This window comes from Phodopus roborovskii, unplaced genomic scaffold (genome assembly GCF_943737965.1).
Source record: "Phodopus roborovskii unplaced genomic scaffold, PHOROB, whole genome shotgun sequence".
In the NCBI taxonomy this organism is placed as follows: Eukaryota; Metazoa; Chordata; class Mammalia; order Rodentia; family Cricetidae; genus Phodopus; species Phodopus roborovskii.
In genome coordinates this window covers 25,426,908-25,451,470 of record NW_026126434.1, presented here as the reverse complement: position 1 = coordinate 25,451,470, position 24,563 = coordinate 25,426,908, and the positions used below count along the sequence as shown (strand labels likewise).

The window sequence follows — 24,563 nt, the reverse complement described above, 5'->3', positions numbered from 1 at the left end:
TGTGTAGTTTTGTAGACCAGGCTGGCCTCCAACTCACAGATCTGCCTGCCTTTGCCTCCTGAGTGCTGGGATTAAAGGACACCACTGTCCGGCTAGGACTGTATGATTTTGTTTTTTTTGTTAACTGTCTAGCTTTAAGGGAAATGTCTTAGTTTACTCTCTGTTTGATAAACACCATGATCAAAAGGAAATTGGGGAGGAAAGGGTTTATTTTACTTTTTCAGGTTACGGTTCACTATTCACCACTGAGAGAAGCCAGGGTAGGAATTCAAGAAAAACCATGGTAGGGACCATATAGGAAAGCTGCTTACCGACTCGTTCGTTCTCTTGCTTGCTCCCAGCCTTTTGGTGAACTTTACCTTTCTCATATGGCTCAGGCCCACCAGCCTAGGGACGGTAGCACCTATAATGGGCTAGGCTCTCCACTATCAATTATCAATCAGGAAAATGTTCTATAGAGGTGCCCATGCCCAACCTCGACTGAGGTTCTGTCTTCCCACCTAGAGTGTATCCAGTTGACAACCAAGTTTAGCCTTCACTGGGAGAAATCAAAACACCTAATGATCAAGTTATTTGCACAAACCTCAATGGAAATACTTTGTAATTCTAGGTTTGGACGTTGAAGATCTGCAGGAGAAACCACGTTGAAAGATGGAGTCTGAGGAAGGGGACTCAGCACCACCACCTCAGAGCGAAGAGGCTCCACCTCCGACAGCAGAGGCAGAGGAAGCTCCGCCCCCTCAACCTCAGGAAGACATTGCCCCGCCCCCTCCCGAGGAGCAGGTTCCGCCCTCCGAGGAGGACACGGCCCAGTCCTCAACGGGAGAAGACTCCCAGCCCACTACCGGAGGAGAGGCCCCGCCCACTCCGGACACAGACACCACGCCCCTCTCTGCACCAGGCCCTGGCCCTTCGGTGACTGACTACAGAAGTCTGATTCCCTCAGACGAGGAGCTAACGCTGCCTGAGGATGATGAGTCGGGCAGCGTTGGCAGGATCCGGCCCAGGATCGCCCCGAGGCCTGTGCAGTCAGTGCTGTCCGATGGGCTTTCTCAGTCTTCCCGGCGGTCCTCCAAGTACCGGCGGAGTATGAGTGGCATTCCAAACCTCCAGGAGACCCTCAAAGAGAGACAGGTTTGCAGCCAATGGGGCTGCCCTAAGCCCTAAGACTTTCCACTGTTTAAAAAATATATCTTCCTTCCTTCCTTCCTTTGGGTTTTCAGGGTTTCTCTGTGTATCAGCCCCCCCCCCCCCGTTTGTAGATCAGGCTCGCTTCAAACTCATAGAAATCTGCCTGCCTCTGCCTCCTGAGCGCTACATTTTCTTCATACTTCACATTTTTATATGTGTCTTCACTTCTTTTAGGCAAGATTCAGAGAAGCAAGGGAAACCCGGAAAATGAGAATTGATGTCACATACAAATACATATTTGAAATTCTATCAGAGAGGCTTGGGGTGGACATGGCAACCGTGGAAGAACTAATTTTGGATTGCCCATCGGTAAGCTTTGTAGTCTTTCCATCATTTGTTTTGGCTCCCCCTCCCTCTTTATTTGGGGATGTATACTTGTGTGTGGGTGTGCAGGAGCATAGGTATGCACTGACCTCGGGTGTGTTCCTCTGTCACTGTACACAGGCCTCGGGTGTGTTCCCCGACAGGCAGTGGCTCAGGAGGGAGGGTTTATTTGTGCTCACCATTTTAGTCCATTTATTGTGGACAAGGCATGGTGGCAGGAACCTGAGATTGTGGGGTCACATCGAATCTGTGGTGAGAAGCAGAGAACAGAGAGAAAGTGGGGTCAAGCTATAACCCCCTCCCCCAAGGCCAGCTCCCCAGTGACTGGCTTCCTCTATCTACTGAGATTTCCACAACCTTCTAGAACAGCCCTAATAGCTGGGGAGCAAGTGTTGAAACACATAGGCCATGGGGGACATTTTGCATTTAAACCACTGCAGTTTGGGTGGTGTATATGGAAGGATGTGTATATAGGCATTTAGAAAAGATTATTCCAATGTGCAACCTGGTGTCAGTCCAGGACAAAAAGAGCTTATTAAAAGAAACACACAATGGTGGACAATAGAGGGTATGATGGCTCTTTCTTTTGTTCAGATAAGGTCTTACTACATAGCTCTGGCTGGCCTGGAACTCACAGAGATTTTCCAAATGCTAAGCTTATCCTGGCATGATGATTCTTTTTTATAATAGATCTATTTTCTCCTTGTGCCTGCCATGTACTGAGGCTGACATCTGTGGGCACCAGGGTTCCCTGGCTTCTGCCTAGTTGAGTGGTTATTGCACACTTGGTCATATCCCCTCCACACCTTAAGTTCCTGCACAGGGCCCCATTTGTGTGTGTATGCCACGAGTGTGTGCACCCAGACACTAGAGATTAATATTGGTGGTTCCCTCTATCTCTCCCTACCATGTATGTTTGTGTGGATAATTCATTTTTATTTTATGTGTAGTAGTGTTTTGCCTATGTGTATGTATGTGCACCGTCTGCATGCTTTATGTGTGTGCAAGCTAGAAGAGGGCATCAGATCCCTTGGAACTGAAGTTACATGTGAATGCTGGAAACTAATCCTAGGTCCTCTGCAAGAGCAGTGAGTGTTCTTAACTCCTGAACCATGTCTAGCCCCTCTACCTCATATTTTGAGACACAGCCTCTCACTGAATGTGGACCTAATCAATTTGGCAAGACTAGTTCCTGGGATCTTTCTGTTTCTATCTCCCTAGTGTTGGGAAGACAGGCACACCCTACACCCAGCTTTTTAAAATGTTCATGATAGGGATGGAACTACTTGTGTGACAAACATATGATTGACTGAGGCAGCTCCCCAGCTCCAAGGAACCACCTTTTGAGAAGTCCCTTCCCATATGTCCAGTTCTCAATCTGGTCCTAGTAAGAACATTCCATCTGCCCCCTTTCCTTTATACCTTGATGGCTTCTCGTGGTTGCTAGTCTTCTTGGTAGAACACCAACTTCCCTTAGCCCCATGTGGGCTTCTGGAAGCCTCTTTATATTTGTAAAGAGTTCTTAACCTTTGTGATGACTCTTTGATTGCCAGGACCTGGTCAGAGCAGAGGCTTCCATGATTATGATATTCATCCTTTGGTCTCTTTCCATTCTATTCTTTTTTCTCTTTCCACTCTATTCTTCCCTTTGTCCAGTGCTACTCAAGATATGTAAGAGGCATGGGGTGGGGTGGGGTCACAGAGAAGCACCAGGGGAACCAGGAATGTTAAAAACTCAGGGTCCTCCTTTCAAAGGGAGGGGTGCATAACCTGTTACCCACCCAGAAGGCTGAGAGTGGACATGGTGAATAGCCTGGTAACCTTTGCACTATGTGTGTGGCTGAGACCTCACTGGGGCCTCTACCAGACCCTTATATCAGTCTATAGAACTTACCTTTATGGAAGGTGTCGCGTGTACTTTACAAAGAGTTTTGATGTAACCATGTCTTAAGCTTCATTGTGGACACAAGATTGAGTTCATTATCACCAGAAAAAAAATTTCACCAAGGTTTGTGCAAATATGCTTAAAATAAACTGTCCTTGGTCAGACTCCAAAAGTTTGAGCCAACACCAGCTACTTAATAGTGTTGAATGAACCTGCCTCCTTGTCTCGTTACTCTGCCGGCCATGGTGGCCATAGAGGCCTCCTCAAAGATAGCTACCTACCTTGCTTATGTAGCCGTGTTCCCTGAAGTCAAGGTGGAAGCAGTGTGTTTCTGTGCAAGGAACACAGGATGTAGGCCCTTCTTTTACTCCCCTTCAGCTTCTCTCAGCTGACAGGTTTTCCTACATATTCCAGACTGGCCAAGGACTCCATATATAGCCTAGCCCATTTTCAAACTCTTGATTTCTATCCTCAGCCTCCTGAGGATGATTATAGGTGACCATAGGTGTGTACCACCATGCCCAACTGTGAGATAGTACCTCTTTAAAAAGTGGGCTGGTGGTGGCTGGGTAGACAGTTCAGTTGGTACAGTAAAACACTTGCTCTGCTAGTAAAAATGCCTGAGTTTACCCTTCAGAACTCATGTAGAAAGCCAGGCACAGTGGAGTGGAAACAGGCAGATACCTGAGCAGCCAGTGGACCCTTACCTAGTGAGGTCCAGGTCAGCTTGTCTCAAGCAAAAACAAAAATGAAAACAAGGTGGACCAAGGAGAATGATAATCCTAGGTTTACCTTTGGTCTACACACACACACGCACACACACACATGCTTGCACACACCCACCTTCACATGTGCATGTGCATGCATTCCCCAAACCAGCCTTTCAGCCAACAAATCAAGTGTGCCGGTTGGTCTTTATTGACATGATGTTACAAACCTAGCTATACCTGGGAAGAAAAATCTCAGTTGAGGATTAGCCTCCATCAGATTGGCCTGTAAGCACATCTGGGAATTTTCTCGATAGCCAACTAATGTCAGAGGGCCCAGCCCACTGTGGGCCTAGACTGAACAAGAAAGGTAGCTGAACAAACCAGGGGAAGCAAGCCAGCTTGCTTGTCTCTGTTTCAGTTTCTTCCTCCATGTTCCTGCCTGACTTCCCTCAATGATGGGCTGTAACCTGTAAGATGGAAGAACACTTTTCTCCCCAAGTTGCTCTTCGGCCATGGTGTTTCTCAAGGCAACAGAAAGCAAACTAGGATACCAGGACATGGAATTCATCTGTGTTCTCAAATGTTTCCTGCTTTTTGACCTATCTATTTCCATCCCTGACCCTCAACAGCTGTCTTTTTGCTCTTTACTTTTGAGAGAGGATCTTTCTTAAGTTGTCTGGGCCAGCCATGAATTCACTCAATATCCCAGTCAGACCTTGAACCTGTGATCCTCCTTCCTCAGCTTCCCAAGTAGCTGGTGTCACAGACCTATGCCACCCTTCAGAAAGCTCTTTATTATTTTCTCTATCTGAAAAGGTACAGTGATTATTATGTGAAACACTAATACAGGAGTTTTTCATTTTGTTGGGAAGCCAGTATCATTTTATTGATGCTCATTTTTCTCTTTCATTTAACAGCTGGATGCATTCAGCAATTTTTTTGAGAAAGGTGGATGTAAGACGCTGAAATTTTTCTATCAGGAAGGAGACGCACCGGGTCTGGGTAAGGGTGTTTTCTGAGGGCCCTGGGCTGATTAATGTTGATGTCCACCTATTTTTCCTCTTATGCATAGATGATTTCCACTTTTACAACAAAAAACTTGACCAGAAACCATGTTTAAAAAATAGTGTTTAGCTGGCTGGTGGTGGTGCATGCCTTTAATCCTAGCACTCGGGAGGCAGAGGCAGGAGGATCTCAGTGAGTTGGAGGCCAGCCTGGTCTACAGACTGAGTGCCAGGACAGCCATGGCTGTTACACAGAGAAACCCTGTCTTGGAAAACCATTAAAAAAAATAAGTTTAAAGGGGTTGGAGATTTGTCTCAGCTACTAAAAGCACTTGTTGCTCTTGCAAGGGGGTCCAGGTTCATTTCCCAGCACCCACATGATGGCTTATAAACATCTGTAACTCCAGTTCCAGGGGATTTGATTCCCTCCTCTGGCCTCCACTGGCATGGTATGCACATGGTACACAGGCATATGGTGCTGGAAAAACCACATATGTGAAGTAAAAGAAATCTTTAAAATACCTGATGATGGCTCATCAGGTAAAGGCACCGGTCACTAAGCCTGGTGATCCAGATTTTGTTTACAGGATCCACTTGGTTGAAGTAGAGATCCAACTTCTACAAGTTGTCTTATGACCTCCACATGCATGCTGTAACACATATGTGTGTAAATACAAAATAAATGTAATAAAAAATTCCATTTTCAGATGCAATCATTTGAGACATTGCTGTCATAATTTAGGAAGAGATATCAAAGACATTCCAGCCTCTACTGGGAAATACACTTTTCCATTAGAATTTAATTGCAGTTCCCTGGAACAGGTGGACTATTTGGTCCATATGTTTTGAGATGGCTAGAAGTAGTCACAATGCCTCTTCGGAGCCCAGCAGCTGCCCCTTCTGGTTCTGGCTCAATGTCTTGTGGCTTCTGCAGCTGTTGCAACATCTAGCTTTTCTATATTACTCCTAAGGTAATTAACATGCAATCAGGTTACTATACCTTTGTTTCAATAACTAGGTACTTGGGTTGCCCTTTCTACTTTAAAGAGTAGTATGTGTGTGTCCATGTGTGTTGGTATGATTCAGGTGCACCTGCATGCATGTGTGTATGGGACACAGGGGCCAGAGGACAACTTTTGGTGGCATCCTCAGGAATGTTATCCTCCTACTTTGAGATACAGCTTACTCATTAGGATAGACTGCCTGGTTGGTAAGCTGTCACTTACCAAGCCGGTTGGTTCTTTGACTGTATGCTTAGTTCTTGGCATTTGTTTCCAGAATGTGGTAGAACTATCACTGGAGTACCCAAAGGGACAAAAATGATGAGACTGTACATAGACAACGCAGCTCCAGAGAAGCTAAAAGGACTGTGCATATTTTTTGTTCGCTGTCGTAATGATGTTGCCATCAACATTAAAAACATTTATGAGGTATGTTTTAAAACATTGGCCACTTGTCATGTTTCCCCAGTTCCTTTGCCTCCTTTTTCTGTATGTAGGACTGAGCTGAGTTCCAAAAATGATGCGTTTGTATGCTCAAAGAAATTGAGGGATTGGCTCTAATAGAGCTGCATTATTGTCCTGTAGATACTGCCTTTAAAAGTTTATGTTTTGAAAAGACTTAAAAAAGTGTATGTGTTTTGAGACAGGGTCGCATACATCTCAGACTGTGTGAGATGTATGTATGTATGTATGTATGTATGTATGTATGTATAATATCTCCAATGTCCTTGAACCCCTAACCCTTCCACCTCCACTTTTCAAGACAAGGTTTTTCTGTGGCTTTGGAGCCTGTCCTGGAACTAGCTCTTGTAGACCCGTCTGGTCTGGAACCCATAGAGATCCACCTGTCTCTGCTGCCTGAGTGCTGGGATTAAAGGCATGCACCACCAACGCCTGGCCCACCTCCACTTCTTACTGGTTGTTGGGGTTGCAGGCATGCATGCATCACTATTCTAATCTGCTTTCTGTTACTGCAATAAAATACTGGACTAAGGCAAGAAAGGGTTTATTTACAGATCATAGCATAGCAACTGAGAAAAGTTGAGGCAGGACCTGAAACGGACCATGGAGGAGTGTTGCTTATTGACTTGCTCCCCTATGCCCGGCTGAGCCTGCTTTCTTATATGTAAGACACAACCATCTGCTTAGGGGTGGCCCAGTGGATTGGGCTCTCCCACATCAATTAACTGGGAACAGACTCTCAGCCATGCCCATGGGCAGGTCTGCCTGAGGTAGTTCCTCTGTTGATCTCCCCTCTTCCCTGGTGACTCTGGCTTATGTCGACTTGATAAAAATGAACCAGCACAACCGCCAGTTTTAAAGTTTATGGAAACTCTCCTCTTCTGTGCCGTGTGTACGGAATTGCCATATGCACCTTCCTCTGTTCCTACAATCTTAAATACTAGTTACTACACCTACTCTGTGCTTATTTAGTATTTTAAATTTTGAGTCATCTGAGGAGAACTGATTTATTATCTAGACATTGCTAACCTACTCAGGGGCTGGACTGCAGGGGGAAAAGGGCAAGTAGAGTTACATGAACCACAGTTTGCCCCCAAACTGCTTCCTTTGGCAAGTGGCTCATCCTTTCTAAGACATGGGTGTGCCTGACCAGGGAATAACGACACCCTCTTTGCTCCATGGTTGTGAGACCTCTGAGAGGTAAACTGCTGCTATATCACCGGATTTACAGTAGATTTTCCAAGAGCTTCCATCCATTCTCTTTCTTGTTCTCAGGGGGTCTTACTGCCTTCTGGAGTGAGACATACAACAAATCCAATGTAGTTTGGCTTCTTTCCTGTTTGTGACGAAAGGCTCCCTGGAGGGGGATTGTTAAGGCCGGCAGTTGTCCCCCCTGGGCCCTTGTAGGTACTTCACTTATGGCTGAGGCATCCGCTGTCAGTTTGTGCCCTTCCTGAGGAATCTGCCCTTCTCCTCTGCTTACTTGTCTCTTTCTTTTTAGGAAAGAAAGGCCGTCTCTATGTGTGGACAAGTGTTCAATCTGTCATCAGTTTCAGGAGTTCTCTCTTCTATTTATCATGATTCAGTCCGTTCTTCCCTTCCCTTTCCACTTCCCTCCCACCCTCTCCCCTCTCCTCCCCTTCCTTGCCTTTCCTTTTCCCACCTTCTCTCTTCCCCCTGCCCTTTCCTCCTAACCCTCCTCTCCCATCACTTTTTTTCCTTTCCTTTCATTTTGAGGATCAAACCCAGGACTTTGCATCTGTTAGCCAAATGTTCTCCTACTCAATTTACACCTCCATCTGCCTTTGTTTTTGGAGAGAGGGTCTCACTATGTTACCCAGGCTGACCTTGAGCACCTGGGCTCAAGCAAACCTCCCTCAGCCTCTTGAGTACCTGGGACTTCTGTTGTCTGAGGCCATAGCCTAATTATACTTTAGGTTTTTTGGAAAGTTGCAGTTATGTGTGCATGTAGTTTAAAGAGGAATAGGTTATTTGAGCCTCGTGATGCTGGGCTGACCTCTATCCCACTCCCCAGAGGGAACCCTTATGTCAGATAGATGAGATTGCAGAGTTCACTTGAATAGTACTGTTCTTAGAAACTACCCACCACATATCCGAGTTCAATTCTCAGCATTCACATTGAGTGACTCATAAGCACCTGTAATTCTAGATGCATGGATGCAACACCTTCTTGTCAGGCCTTTGCAGTCATTGCACTCAAGTGCACTCCCTAAGTACATATACATAGACGTAAAAATATTATAACAAACTTAAAAATCTCTTTTAGAATATTCTTTCATTTACCTCCACATTGCTAAATGTAGCTAGCTTTACAGGTCTCTTTTTAATCATTTTAGGTATTATTATTGACTTTCCTCTATCTACGAGAATTTAGTTGGTTTTTGAAAAAAAGACAAAAACCAGGGTCTCACTGTGTAACTCTGGAACTCACTCTGTGAACCAGGCTGGCCTCAAACTCACAGCAATCCACCTGCCTGAGCCTCCTGAATGCTGGGATTAAAGGCCAGTGCTGCCGTGCCTGGCAAATTTAAATCTAAGAACCCCTCTGCACCCCCCTTCTGACATGCATTCCATACTGTTTAGATAAGTATTCATTCATATCATAACTATGTTAATGTAATCACAGCAGAGGCATATAGTGTACTAGTGATTCTTAAAGTCATGGCAATCAGGGAGAAGAGAAAATGGGCGTATATGAAGGGGCCAGGACAGGATTGAGGACAGCCCAGATATGTCCTCAATGACCCATTTCCTCCATCTCCTACTTTGTGCCACTTCTTCATATAGCCTGTGGATTAGTTCAGAGCCTTCATGAGGTAACCCTCTAGGGAAACACATCACATACATACCCATAGGCATGCTTCCCTAGCTCCCTCAGCACTTTGCAAGTTGACACAAAGATTACCCCTTGTAATTTTCATGAACAGAACACCTTATACTTGAGGGCATCCTTATGTGACTGGCTCAGTTGTCTCTCCCATGCTTCAGCTACGTTGCAGGGCAGAGCTCTTCTCCTTGGCAGAGATTAAAGTACAGAGGAAGGAGCTGGAGGGATAACTTAGCAGTTATGAGCACTGAATGCTCCTCCAGAGGACCCGGGTTCAATTTCCAGCATCCACACAGCAGCTCACAACTGTCTGTAACTCCAGTTCCAGAGGATCTAATACCTTCACACAGGCATACATGTAGGCAAAACACAAATGCACATGAAATACATTAAGTACATTATTTTAAAAAAAGAAAACATGTCCAGGGAGACCTAGTAGGAATTCGCAGAATAGGGCCAGATATAAGATTGTGGTGTTAAGAGTTCTAACATTCATAAGCACTTAACCCTTCCCCTTTACAAAATGCATCAACTGTCTAGTGCAGGTGAAAAATAGCTTTTGATTTTTTCCTCAGTTCTTTAATGAACTTAACATGTAACAGTTGTATATCACCCTTTCAGGATATCCTATTTACTGTCTTGGATGCATCAAAAGGACTCTTAAAAGGGATCAAGAATATGTTGCAATACATATTTCTACCAGCTATTCTTGCAACGAACAACTGGGGCGCATTAAACCAGTCCAAGCAGGGTGAATCTGAGAAACATATTTTCACAGAAACCATCAACAGATATCTTTCATTTTTAGATGGTAAGTATAAGATTTAATGTTTGGTAAATAACTCAACATGAGACTGTTAGCTGCAAGGTATTTTACTGAAAACAGGGTTTATAGAAAGGATCTCCAAAAGGAGATGGTAATGAAAGTCACCAGGATACCTGGGAAAACTTGAGAACCCCTCATTACCAGTGAGCTCTGCAGGTAAAAGGGTAAGAGAAATCTGCTCTTGTTCTTAGTCAAAAGTTTGCCACTAAAAAAATATGTACTTATGCTGGAGAGATGGCTCAGCAGTTAAGAACATTTGCTGCTCTTGTAGAAGACCCAGGCTTGGTTTCCAGCCCTCATATGGCAGCTCACAACTGCCTGTAATTCCAGTTCCAGAGAATCCAATACCCCCTTCTGGCCTCCATGGGTATTGCACACATGAGGTGCATATACATATACTCAGACATACACATACATGTACACATAAAATAAATATTTTAAACTGTGCTTTATGGTGATTTCTTTAAAATGTGCTTTTATCACTTAATGTAAAAATACACAATTTGATTCATAGGTCAACTCACAACTTTTTTTCTTTTCTTTTTGAGACAGGATCTCGTGTAGCCTTGTTTTGAAGTCCCCCTCATAGCCCAGGATGGCCTTAAACTCCTGATCTTCATGTCTCCACATTCACAAGTACTGGAGTAAAACCTCTATGCCTGGTTTATGTGGTGCTGGGGATCAAACTGAGGGTTTTGTACATGCTAGATGAGCACTCTTCCAACTAAACTACATCTCTATAAAGAATTTCATCTTTATAAAGCACTAGATCTTAACACTTTTCTATAAATATTGCAGCTGGAAAGCACATCTTGACATTTAATGTATGGGCACTTTATAATGCATCATTTTCTTTACAATGTATCCTTCCCCCCCCCTTTAGGTGCTAGAATAAGCATTGAGGGAACAGTGATGTTAAAGAAGGTGGACAATATCGATTTCTCCAAGCTGCATACCTTTGAAGAAGTCACAGCAGCAGCGAGCAATTCCGAGATGGTGCATCAGCTGGAGGAGGTGCTGATGATGTGGTACAAGCAGATCGAGCAGGTGAGGCCACTCCACTTCCCCTCCACTTGTAGGCTTGTGGGTCCTAGATAGGTCACATTGTCCCTGTATCTTATTAATACTCCTCACGAAAGACAGAGAGAGGGGGAAAAGACACAGTGAGGAGCCACAGAGACAGAGACACTGGGTAAGTGCATCCTGGGTGATCAGTGGAAGTGTTACTGCTATCCTATTTGACACAAAGAGCTATTTAAAAAATTATTTTGTTAGACTTTTCAACATTTAAATTATATCAGCTATCCATTATTTATGGAAGCAAAGTGGTTTAATCTTCCTTTCCCTCAGTAAGTCATTTCTCCTTTTGCTGTTACAAAGGACAGTTATACATATGCCAATAGCTGTCTTTGCTCAGGTTTCCTTTCTGTGTGCCCAGGAGTCCCTCAGTGGAATCCCTCAGAGCATTTGAGCACAGGGCTATTATTGGATATTATTATGCCCTCCAGTAGTGATTATTGTAGTTTTGCTTTCAGTACTATAATAAAATACCGTGACAAAAAGGCAGGCTGGGAATATATTTCATGGTAGAATGCTTGTGTAACACATATAAACCTTAAATTTAACTCCCAGCCCCTCTCTCTCTCTCTCTCTCTCTCTCTCACACACACACACACACACACACACACACACACACATGCACTCACGCACGTGCACGCACACGCGCACACAAATCAGGGAGGAAAGGGTTCCTTTTAGCTCAATTCCAGGCAACTGCCTACAAATGTAAGAAAGTCAAGGAATCTGAAAGAGCTAGTCATGTCACATCCATAGTTAGGAGCAGAAAGAAATAAATGCAGCTTACTTGTACTCAGCTTTCCTCCCTACTCTTGTATAGTCTGAGGTCCCTTGCCTAAGGGAATGGTGTCACCACAGTGGGCTGAGTGGGTCTTTCTACATCAGTTAACATAGTTAAGATAATCACCCACAGGTATGCCCATAGGCCTGATCTAGGCTTTTCCCCATTGAGTCTTAAGTGACATCTAAGATACCCAGCAGAGCAGTTAAATTGATTTTTAACAGAAGCATATGGAAGCACTCACTTCTTCAAGTCACTGGTAATAGCTGGGGGGCATCTGTCAGGTGTGCAACACTATTTTGATTGACTTTGCACTACCCTGAACACTACTGAAGTTGAGCATATTAAATGGTTGCTTAGGCTTCTTCTTTGTTGACTTGCGTGATCACATCATTTGCTTAGTTTTTATTTTGAATGGCTTGGTGTTATGTCATCGACCTGCTGGACTTTACATAATGTTTGCCATGTTTTAATTCTTTGTTGTCTCCCCTCCCCCATGCCATGTCTTTTCATTTGGCAGGGTGTATTTAGTGATATTGAAGTTTGACGTTTTAATAGTTTTTACTTTATTATTTTGTGTGTTATGAGTGTTTTGTCTGCATGCATGCATGTGCACCCCATGCCTGCAGTACCGATAGTAGCCAGAAGAGGGAGCTACAGGTGATTGTGTGATGCTCAATTGCAGGTCCTTATTGAGAGCGAGCAGATGAGAAAAGAAGCTGACGATTCGGGTCCACTCACTGAATTGGAGCACTGGAAACGTATGTCAGCCAAATTCAACTATATTATCGAGCAGATTAAAGGGTCCAGCTGTAAGGCTGTCATAAATGTGCTAAATGTCGCACATTCGAAGCTGTTAAAGGTAAAAGGCCCTTTAATTGTAAACCTTTGAACAACTCACCAGAAAAATCACCCTTTTCAAACCGCTTCCTAAAGAGGTTTTGGGAGATGGCTCTGAGGTTAAGAGCACAGGCTGCTCTCCCAGAGGTTGTGAGTTCAATTTCCGATAACCACGTGGCAGCTCACAGCCCTCTGTAATGAGATCTTGTGCTTCTATTTGATGCCCTCTTCTGGCACACGGGTCATGCTTGCAGGCAGAAAAAGGTATACACAATAAAGAAACAAGTATATTTTTATGGGCAGAGGTGGTGCATGCCTTTAATCCCAGCACTCGAAGGCAGGGGCAGGTGTATCGCTGTGAGTTCGAGGCCAGCCCGGTCTACAGAGTGAGTTCCAGAACAGCCAAGGCTACACTGAGGAACCCTGTCTCAAAACAAAAAACAAACAAAAAGTTTTGGCATATGTTTTGAGTATATACCACCTATATATGTCCTGCAGAGGCCAAAATATTGGATCCCTAGGAGCTGGAGTTATAGGTAGTTGGGAGCCACAGGACATGCAAGCTGGGAACCAAAGTCAGAGCAGCAAGCACAAGTGTGGAGCCATTTCTCCAAGTCTGCCTGGCTCACTGAATAGGCTGGCTGGCTGGCTCTGCCTCCCCAGCTCTGGGATGACACATGCTCCATTATTTTATTGACATGGATTCTGGGGATAAAATTCAGGTCTTCTTGCCTTTGCAGAGACACTTTAATGACTAAGCTTTTGCCCCAGTCCCACCACCAAAAAAAAAAAAAAAAAAAAAAAAAAAAAAGCACCATTTTTGCATCTTCAGAATTCCATACTTTCCCAGACATTCTGAAGTGCACCGTAGATAGTTTCAATCAGTAGGGATTCCTGCTGTGCTACAGAAAAGCCAGAATGAATTCCTCCTGTCTAGCTCTACTTTGGGGCCCCTTCCAGTCTTCAGTGACCACTGTTCCATTGTGTTCCATGGCATTAGATAGTTTCTCTGTCTGCAGCAGTCAGGTGTTTAGACATGTCACGCTTTGAGTTGGACTGTCTTGTATACTACTATAATTTCTAGCTGATAAAACCAAGATTTATTTCTCAGTGTTGATGATTCGTCTATGGAGTGCCATCTAGAGAAATGACCATTTTTATTTTGAATGTATTTGGCTGAGCCATCTCCCCAGTGTTGCTGTTCAGCTCAGCAGTTAAAGCATGTGTGGCTCTTGCAGAGGACCTGGTGGAACATGGTGTGGGACAACATCTCGAACCCTAGTTCCAGGGATCTGACATCCTCTTCTAGCCTCCTTGGGAAATGCGCACATGTGGTTACATAGACATGCATGCAGACAAACACCCCACACATAAAATAAGAAAAGAATGAACCTTACAACAACAACAATAAACTACACAGAAAGATAAAAGCAAAATTTCTGTTCAGCATGCATTTCCCCACACCTTCTTTCCAGCTCTTTTCCTGGGGATCATTTTATTATTATTTTTAAAAGATTTATTTTTAATTTATGCAGAGGTGTGTTTTGCCTGCATGTATGTCTGTGCACCACATGAGTGTCTGGTGTCTGCAGACGCCAGAAGAGGGCACTGGGTTCCTTGGAACTGTAGCTATGTGGGTGCTGGGAATCGAACCAGGTCTTCTACTACAGCAACCATCTCTCCAGCCTCACTCTAACTTACAGTTTATCTTGATGCTTTCCAGGTTCTTTCTGTATTCTTCATTTTCTTAAAGTTTATATTTCTCTGTATGGAAATACAACAATGCTTTTTTCCTTTGAATAGTTTAGCTGGTAGGTGTAAAACAAATGTCTTTTAGTTGCATCCATCCCCCTAGTCCCACTTCCCATTCTTAATTCTGGAAGGTACCCACAGTGCTCCGGTCTTCCAAATTCCCACCATGATGACCCACTGAGCTCTGCTTGCAGGGTTAGAAGGCTTCCCTAGCACACAGCTCCAAGCTGTCCTGCATTCTTTCCACACACCAGTTTGTAAGGCCTCAGAACCACATGGTCAGGTCCACTGTAGTCATGACCCCCTGTCTCTAACATTAGCTTCCTGTCTCTCCCGTCACTGTGAGGAAACACTAGAATAACCCAAGGAGGAAGGCTTTATTGGCTCATGGTTTTAGAAGTATTAGCCCATCACTGCAGGACAGGCCTGGTGGAGGTCATAGTTATCAGGAGCATGTGACAGAGGCTTTCAATAAACATGATTTAGACCAGGGGACAGGGAAAACATGCTGGCATATTTGGAGACCCCCCTCTATTGGCCAGGCCACAACACCTAAAGCAGTTGCTACCTTTCACAGGGGTCACCTGAGACCATTGGAAAATACAGATATTTACATTACAATTCATAACAGTAGCAAATTTACAATTATGATGTAGCAACGAAGATAACTTTATGGTTGGGGGGCATCACAGCATGAGGAACTGTATCAAAGGTGGCAGCATTAGGAAGGTTGAGGCTGCCCTAAAGCCTCTCTACAGCATTCAGAATAATGCTGCAAGCTGAGACCCAGGCACTGAAAACATGAGCCTTTGGGCCACGAAAGAAAATGCTGATTTTGGGAATACTTTAAGTATATTTTCTGTGAGTCATGTTCTGTTGAAGACCCAGAACTATTTTATAATGTCATAAGTACTCGTCTTGGAAAAAAAATCATCCCAGATAGAAACTGGTCCAGTTTAAGCCTATATAGACAGAACATTAATTACAAAGGAATAACTTTAGTTTTAGCAAATCATTTAGCAAGCTGATATCACCAAGTCTTAAGTTCTAAAAGAAAAGGATATATCTGGGGTTGGAGAAATGCTCAGTGGTTAACTGCTCTTCCAAAGGACCTAGTTTGGTTTCTACCATCCGTATCTGGTGTCTCACAAGCACTTGGAACTCCAGCTCCAGGGAACCTGACACCCTCTTCTGGTCTCCTCAGTACCTGCAATCATGTACCCCTCCCCCATATACACATAATTTAAAAATAAAAGGAAATCGTTTTCGTTTTTTTAAGATTTATTTATTTATTTATATTTATTGGTGTGTTATCTGTAGGTATATTTACACACCAGAAGAGGGTACAGTTGTAAACAGTTGCAAGCCACCATGTGGGTACTGATAATTGAACTCAGGACCTCTGGAAGAGTAGCCAGTGCTCTTAACCGCTGAGCCACCTCTCCAGCCCAAATAAATATTTTTCAAATACATACATACATATATATATATATACCAATATTGAAATATTGGTATATATATATATATATACCAATAGTTCAATATTTTTTCAGTGTATATTTGCTCAGGGAAAACAGGTTGAAGTTCATGACTAAGTTGAAGCCCGCTAACATGTTGATACTGATAACTGAATGCTTGCACAATTTTGATTCCTTAGAATTGGCGTGATTTGGATGCAAGGATCACTGACACAGCAAACGAATCAAAAGATAATGTTCGGTATTTGTACACCCTGGAAAAAGTATGTCAGCCCCTCTATAACTATGACCTGGTGAGTATGCTCCTGAAGGCGTAGTTTCTAGGGTCTGGGGTGGAGGGGAGGGGATGAAGGGGAGAATGGCTGGGAATCTTAAACAGTTAAAAAGAGTGGTTTCCAAAATTAACTTGTATAGCTAAAGCACTTGGTCATGGCATTTTATCACAGCAGGAGGAAGCAAACCAGAGTAGCATGTATGATAGGATTTACTCCCTGTGTCTTTCTTGATTTTAGGTTTCCATGGCACATGGGATACAAAACTTGATTAATGCCATCAGAATGATCCACAGCGTGTCTAGGTATTATAATACATCAGAAAGGATGACTTCTTTGTTCATCAAGGTGAGCGTCTTCATCATCATTATCATCATCATCAGTGTGTGACTGTATGAAGTGTGTGTAGTGGGTACAGCTGTGCTGTGGCAGCTTGTGGAGGTTAGCGGACAACTTAGCGGGGTCTGGTTCTCACCTTCTACCTTTGCATGTTTCCCTTGGATTGAACTCAGGTCACCTGGAGGGGGCCAAGGGCCTTGAATTGCTGGGCCATGTGGACACCCGGGTGGGGATGTCCTTTGGAGTCAGCTGTACTTAATAGCAATGCTTTTCTCCTGGTCAGAGGTCAGATCCAGGATTTTTGTTTAAAGGAAGCTGTAGCTGTTTTCTTCAGTTGTAAATGCTTTTGAGTCCATCCTGTAGATAAGACTTCACTTTGTACTCAATGCTCATGTTGTATCATGTGGCTAATTATTTTAAAGTTTAAAAAAATTAACTGAGAAACATTCTAATAGAATTGAGTTAGATGTGTAAAAGCACATGTCAGTTTTATAAAAGGAAATAGGGATCTAGCTACATACTTCACCTCAGATGACCATGGAAATCCACTCTGCCCTTTTGTTTCCTTCTTGCTACTGATGTTCCAGGTTGAGATATTTCTTGGTTCCAGATTCTTAACATTTTTTTTCTCAACATTGTGAACCATAACATAAGCTAGGGTTGTCTGGACTCTCACTGGGGAAATATCTCTATGAGGTTGGCCTCTAGGCAGGACCGTACAGCATTTTCTTGATCATTGGTTGATGTGGGAGGGTACAGCCCATGGTGGGTAGTGCTATTCTTGGTCTGGTGGCCCTGGGTTCTATAAGAAAGCAGGATGAGCAAGCCATGAGGAGCACTCCTCCATGGCCTCTGTGTCAGCTCCCGCCTCCTTCCCTGACTTCCCTCACTGGTGGACTGTAATGTGGAAATGTAAGCTGAAACAAATCCTTTCCTCCCCAAGATGCTTTTGGCCAGTGTTTTCTCATATCAATAGAAACACTAACTACGGCGACTATTCAGACTAACAATGAAATGAAATGTTACAAGTTTCTTTGATCACTAATGTTTTTGTGATTTGTAGATACCCTTATTTTGGGATTTACTATTTCTTTTGCTGCAAAAAATAACCTTGTGGCCAGAGAGATGGTTTAGGCAGGTAAAGGCATTTGCCACTGAGCCTACTACTCAGGTTTCTCTAAATTCGTTTTGTAGGGCCACGGATAAGGGTGAGCTCACATTGGTACCAATCTTTAAAATTTCCCAGGTGGATCATCCCTTTCAAATCTGGGCTTTAGGTTCCCTTGGACACTTCCTGCATGCCTGTGTTTGTGATCCTGCATGCATATACATTATGCATTTAAACATTCCTCCCAAATTCACTGCATATACCGGTGGCCATTTTCTCCCTCCTCTTTCCCTCCCCACTTTCCTCTCTCTCTCTGCCTTTCCTGTTCTATCTCTCTCTCAGCCTCTCTGCTATGGCCCCATGTTTCCCAAGCTGACCTCAAATTCTCTTATGCAGTAGAGGACATGGATGGCCTTTAACCTCCGATCCCTCCTGCCTTCACCTCCTGAGTGCTGGGACTACAGGTATGCACCTGATTTAAGTGATACTCATGATGGAAGCCAAGGTCTTGAGCATGCTGGGCAAGCAATCTACCATTGGTCTATAGTCCCTCTCCCAGCCTTGCATGAAGCCTGTCCTTCATTGCTTTGGGCTAGATCAGGACCTAAATGGTAGTGTTCTAGACAGATGGAAAATGTGCTTGCCTTTGGGACTCATAGTATGTAAGTGTGATTCTGGGTTTTCTTTATTTTGATTAGATTTGTGGTTTATTTTTTAATTTTGTGATTTAATTACTCTATAAACTTATCATATATATTATGCCTTTAAAAGTCATTCACCTGCAGGTACTTTGTACCTACCTTTATTTTAGGTAACAAATCAGATGGTGACAGCATGCAAAGCATATATTACTGACGGAGGAACGAACCATGTGTGGGACCAGGAAACACCAGCCGTACTAAAAAAGATCCAGGTTTGTAGAAGTATTTCATTTTCAGAAAGAGTTCTCACCGGTCAGTTCAAAGTCCTCCACTTTGTTTGTTCATGAAACATGGTTCCCTCTGAAGCAGTTGTGCGTGGAGTGGTGTGAGGGTATGAAAAAGGATTGTCATTGATACGTCACTCCAGTGGGGCTAGGTGGCTCAGCAGCCCCTGCGGGCACCTGCACACACGTGCAACCCTAATTAAAAATAAAAAGTTAGTCTTTTATGTGTCACTGTGGCAACCAGAGGAGCAGGTTAAAGTGGTGGGAGAGCCGGGGACACTTGAGGCTCCAGAAGGTTTGTAGAACTGGATTGAAGCACTCACCTATCTGATAGAGGCAGGGATGGATGCCCCACCCTAGGGCCCTCTCCCATCCCCCTCAAAACAAAGACAAGTATCTGATCAAATTATAAAAGAGAAACAGGAAGCTGAGCCTTGTGTTCTACAAGTGTGGGTAAATCGGGCTAAGGATGTAGCTAGCTAAGCATGCATGAACCTCTTGGTCCTATCTCAGGCACCATATAAAAGGTTTGGAGGCACATACCTGTACCCCCAGCACTGGCATGGTAGAAATGGGAGGATTGGGAATTTGTGGTCAACCTTAGTTAGCTACATAGGGAGTTTGAGGCCTGTCTCAAACAACAGCAGGTGGAGCTGGAGAGATGGCTCAGATGTTAAGAGCACTGGCTGCTCTTCCATTAAGTACTGAGTTCAACTCCCAGTGTAATAAGATATGGAGCCCTCTACTGGCCTGCAGGGACACATGCAGGGTGAACACTGTATACATAATAAATAAATAAATCTTAAAAAAAAAAAAGTTATAGTTTGTCGGGCAGTGGTGGCACCAATGTGATCTACATAGTGAGTTCCAGGACAGGCTCCAAAGCTACACGGAGAAAACCTGTCTGGAAAAACAAAACAAAACAAAAAACAGCAGGTGGAGAAATCATACGGCCAAAGGTGGAAACTGTTGAGAGGACTCTTGTGCAATTAATTACCCAGTGAGGTTGTATGCACCCCCGCTCCCCGCATTAGGTCCAGACGGAGGGTTATTGCCAATCCTCCCACACAGATTCTTCTCTTGGCGTCAGCGGCACTAATAGACAGAGGAAAGGATTGTCAAACGGTGAGCCCTCATGAGAGCTGAGAAGCAAAAGAACTCGCAGTAACTCACAAAAGGACAAGGCCTAAGGGGCCTAAGGGGCCTTAGGCGCCTTAGGCGACAGGGACACAGTCGCCTTCAGGGCGACTTGAAAGTCCACACATAGCTTTCACCTTTTGACAGCAGACATGAGTTTTTGGAAGGAGCTTTGAAACGCGTCCAGAGAATACACCTAAAAAGTGGTGAAGAATGAAAAAGAATAAAAGAAGTTGCACCTGCAAGGACAAGATCGTTTATCAGAAGGGATGTGCTGAGCTAGTTAAGACAGAGTGTCAGTGAGCAAGGAAAAAAAAAAATCTCAGAAAAATGGAAATGCTCAGAGCCGGTGCTGAGGGCAAGGACAGCCAAGAAATAGCTGAATGACTGTGAAGATACACCGTGACCACAGTTTAACTCTTGTAAAGGAGAACACCTAGTTGGGGCTGGGTTACAGGTTCAGAGCTTCAGAGGTTTAGTCCATTGTTATGGTGGGAAGCATGGTGGCATGGAGGCAGACATGTTCTGGAGAAGGAGCTGGGACTTCTACATGCTAATCCGCATGCAGCAGGAAGAGAATTGGCTGGGGAGCTTCCAAGACCTCAAAGCCTACCACTATTGATGCACCTCCTCCAACAACTCTTCCAACAGGGCCATACCTCCTCCAACAAGGCCACACCTACTCCGAAAAAACCACACCCACCCCAACAAGGTCACACCTCCTAAAGCTGCTCCTTATACAGTCAAAAACAAGTCTCTGGGGGCCATTCTTAGTCAAAGCACTGCACTGACAAACTCTGTCGTGTGTGTGTATTTAAAAAATAAAACTAGCCCAGAAATGGCGGTGCATATCCTTAATCCTGGCATTCAGGAGGCAGAGGCAGACAGATTTCTGTAAATTCGAGGCCAGCCTGGTCTACCTAGCAAGTTCTTGGTCGACCAGAGCTATGTAGTAAGATAATGTCTTAACAAAACAAAACAAATTATCAATGCAAAATATTTGTTGTGGCCAGGTGTCAGTGGTGCACGCCTTTAATTCCAGCACTCGGGAGGCAGAGGCAGGCGGATCTCTGTGAGTTCGAGGCCAGCCTGGTCTACAGACCTCCAAAGATACAGAGAAACCCTGTCTCAAAAAACAAACAAAAAAAGCAAAACAAAACAAAAATGTGTATTCATGGATGGGACAAATGCTGATGCAGATCATGTGGGGATGGATGCATGCCTGTACTACTCAGGAAGCTGAGTCAGGCAGACCACAAATTTGAAGCCTATGTAGTGAGATATCTTCACGACAATAGCATGCTGGTGCAATATGGATGCCAGCTGAATATAGATATCATCATAGATAATTCCCCTGCCTCTTGGGGATTTTATGATTTTTTCCCCTGAGAATTTCATACATGTATGCAATGAAATATGACGGCATCTGCTCACCCCCTCCAGCCTCCTCCATATTCCCTCCAACATATCTCCTACCAGCTTCCTGTGTTTTGTTTATTATCTAGTAAGTACAATTAGTGCTGCTCATATGTGTGTGGCTGTGAGGCCATTCCCAGAAGCGTGAGAACACTACTTGTGGCCCACGTCCTAAAACAATCAACACCCCCCCCCATCAACTGTCAGTCACTCTTGTAAGAGGTGGGGCCTGGAGCTCATCCACCCCATGGATGCCTGAATTTTAGCCACAGCTGCTGTGACTGATGAATGCCATAGCTTTGTCAGGTCTGGAAAACAGTACCTCACAGCATTCCTTCCCATCGTCTGCTCTGCTGATCTTTCTGTCTCTTTTCTTTAATGTTCCTCGAGCCTTGGCTGGGTACTGGGTGCTGATATAGATACCCCCTATAGGGTTGAGCACCCAGACTCTTATCTCAGCTTTCTGACCCTTCTCCCCTCTCCACTGACTGCTGCCCTGCACAAAGAAGCCCCCCTGGCCCATGTTGAGAGCAGCACGTGTCTATATGAGTGTAAATGCAAGTAATTAGAAGGCTATTTACCATCATAAAATTTCATCTAATTAGCCATAAAAGTATAAAACCAAAAATTAATGTCATACGTTAAGACGGGGTGAGTTATGGGGAAATAGGGAAAAAGGAGAGATGAAGATAGAATGTGTATCTAAGCAGCTATAGCTACTCTTTGGTTTTTGGGTTTTGTTTGTTTATTTGGTTTGCTGATTTTTTCAGACAGGGTTTCTCTGTGTAACAGCCCTTGTTGTCCTAGAACTCTATACTAGGCTGGCCTCAAACTCAGATTTTTTGCCCCTGAGTCCCAAATGCTGGGATTAAAGACAAGCATCACCAACGCTTGGCTGAATAGCTACTCTTAATTGTTTAGGATTTTGTTGAGTCTAGATAATTTTGGTGTGTGATTTCTGTTTTGTTTTTAAATTTGCAATCTCTTTTAGTAAAGTTTAAAATTAAAAATAAAACATTTAAAATGCGATGTGCATAGGCTTTACTATACAGGCAGAGAATGGGAGCATCTAATGATGGTGCTTGCCTTTGTTTCAGGGGCTGATGGGGCTGGTATGATGATCAGCCTGTCACCCACCACCCTCCTGCTTCTTTTTTTCCAACTCTCTTGTAGGACTGTATTTTTCTTTTCAAGGAATACCAGGCATCCTTTCACAAAACAAGGAAGCAGATTTTAGAATCCTCAGGAGAGAAGTCCTTTGAAGTCTCAGAGATGTATATATTTGGAAAGTTTGAAGCCTTCTGTAAGAGGCTGGAGAAGGTAAGCACTATGTTTTTCTGAATGGGGTGGTGTGTATGGGAAGCCTTTGCTGGACAGACAGCTACCAGAGACTCCTCCCTCTGACTTCAGTTATTAGGACTGACCGAGGAGGAATGGTATTCCTTAGAAGGCTATAGGAAACCCACACTAAAGGTCCTTTGGTGTCAGTCTTTGTGGGGATCTATAAAGATGTCATTGGGCTGGAGAGATGGTTTTGGTGAAGTCCTTACTGAACAAGTGTAAGGACCTGGGTGAGAATACCTAACAGTCCTATAAATAGTTGGGCTTGGTGGTGCTTCTAATTCCAGTGCTGGTCAGGCAGAGAGGGGTGAATTCCTGGAACTCAGTGGTCAGCCAGCACAGCCAATCAGTGGAGCTCCAGATTCAGTGAGAGACCCTGTCTCAAAAAATAAGTTGGAGGGAGGGACTGGAGGGATAGCTCAGCAGAAGTCTTGAGTTTGATTACTAGCACCCGTAACTACTCCAGCTCCAGGTGAACTCATGCCCTCTTATGGGGGAACTGCGCGCATGTGCACACACACACACACACACACACACACACACACACACACACACACACTTGAAAAATAAATTAAATCTTAAAATTATATAGGAAATACATGTAACAGAAGATAACTATAAGAAATGAATTACGCTAATAAACACACGGAGACAAATACTGTATGTTTTCTCTTACTATGTATGGCCCATGGGTTTTATGTGGGCACATAAAATCATGTCTTACTTTCTGGCTCTTGCAGCTGGGTGGTAGAGTTAGAGTCTTGCGGGGGGTTAGATACCATCAGGTTAGTTGTGTTCACTTCCTGTCTTTGCTTTTGCTTCACACAGTAGGCATGTGGAATGTTTTACTTTTTCCTTTTTGCAGAGCTGGAGATCAAACCCAGGGTCTTATGTTTGAAGGCAAACAATACGCCACTGAGTTACATCCCCAGCACAGAAATTCGTACTCTATTTTATTTCCTCTGCTTGGGTTAGCTGAGTGATTCTAAAGTGTGTGTGTGTGTGTGTGTGTGTGTGTGTGTGTGTGTGTGTGTGTGGTGCCATAGCCCATGTGTGGGGGTCAGAGGCCCACTTGTAGATGTTAGTTCTCTCCTCCTACTGAACGGATCCTGAGGATTGAACACAGATTGTCTGGATTTGAAAAGTGCCTTTACCCAATAAGCCATCCCACTGGCCCACTGTTTCATATTACCGAGGCTGGGTCTCACATGGCTCAGGCTTCCTCAGCTTCATTGTTGGCTGAGCATGGGCTCAAATTCCTTATCTCTTGCCATTTCCTTTCCGGTGCCAGGAATTAGGTATACACTGGCGTTATTGTTTGTTTGTTTGTTTGTTTTTAAGTTGGTGATTCATTTAAAAAGCCTATTCTAGAGAAAGGGGACCAAAGCTCATCTCTAACCACCCAGCATTTCTATTTGAAAGATTACAGAAATGATAACCATCGTGCAGACATACTCAGCCTTGAGTAATTCCACAATCGAAGGGATAGATATTATGGCGATAAAATTCAAAAACATCTATCAAGGGATTAAGAAAAACCAGTATGACATCCTGGATCCACGAAGAACAGAGTTTGACACAGATTTCTCAGATTTCATGTCAAAAATCAACACGTTAGAGGTAAGTAGTTGCACAAACTTGTACTGAGAAAAACTAAAGCGTAGTCTGCAGTACTACCTGCTACTGCAAATAACCATATAGAACAATGCTCATGGTATTTACTCTTTAAAAATTCAGTTTCATTTTCTTTGTATGGTGGTTTTGTTTGCACATATGTCTGTATATCACATGTGTGCCTGGTGTCCTCAGAGTCCAGAAGATGGTATCAGATTGCCTGGGACTGGAG

At 43.9% G+C, this 24,563-nt stretch overlaps 1 protein-coding gene across 1 annotated transcript in view; it reads left to right on the top strand.

The window, feature by feature from the left end:
• Positions 1–641: 641 nt before the first annotated feature.
• The window catches only part of Dnah8 (dynein axonemal heavy chain 8), a 211,128-nt gene continuing 187,206 nt past the window's right edge, over positions 642–24,563 (top strand). Inside the window, exons 1-12 of the mRNA XM_051187064.1 lie at positions 642–1,134; positions 1,366–1,500; positions 5,028–5,112; positions 6,393–6,544; positions 10,047–10,236; positions 11,135–11,298; positions 12,795–12,971; positions 16,359–16,472; positions 16,692–16,799; positions 18,710–18,811; positions 22,550–22,696; positions 24,140–24,337. Of these exons, the coding sequence (XP_051043021.1) occupies positions 652–1,134; positions 1,366–1,500; positions 5,028–5,112; positions 6,393–6,544; positions 10,047–10,236; positions 11,135–11,298; positions 12,795–12,971; positions 16,359–16,472; positions 16,692–16,799; positions 18,710–18,811; positions 22,550–22,696; positions 24,140–24,337 (2,055 nt within the window). The 5' untranslated portion in view covers positions 642–651. The remainder of the gene's footprint in view (positions 1,135–1,365; positions 1,501–5,027; positions 5,113–6,392; positions 6,545–10,046; positions 10,237–11,134; positions 11,299–12,794; positions 12,972–16,358; positions 16,473–16,691; positions 16,800–18,709; positions 18,812–22,549; positions 22,697–24,139; positions 24,338–24,563) is intronic.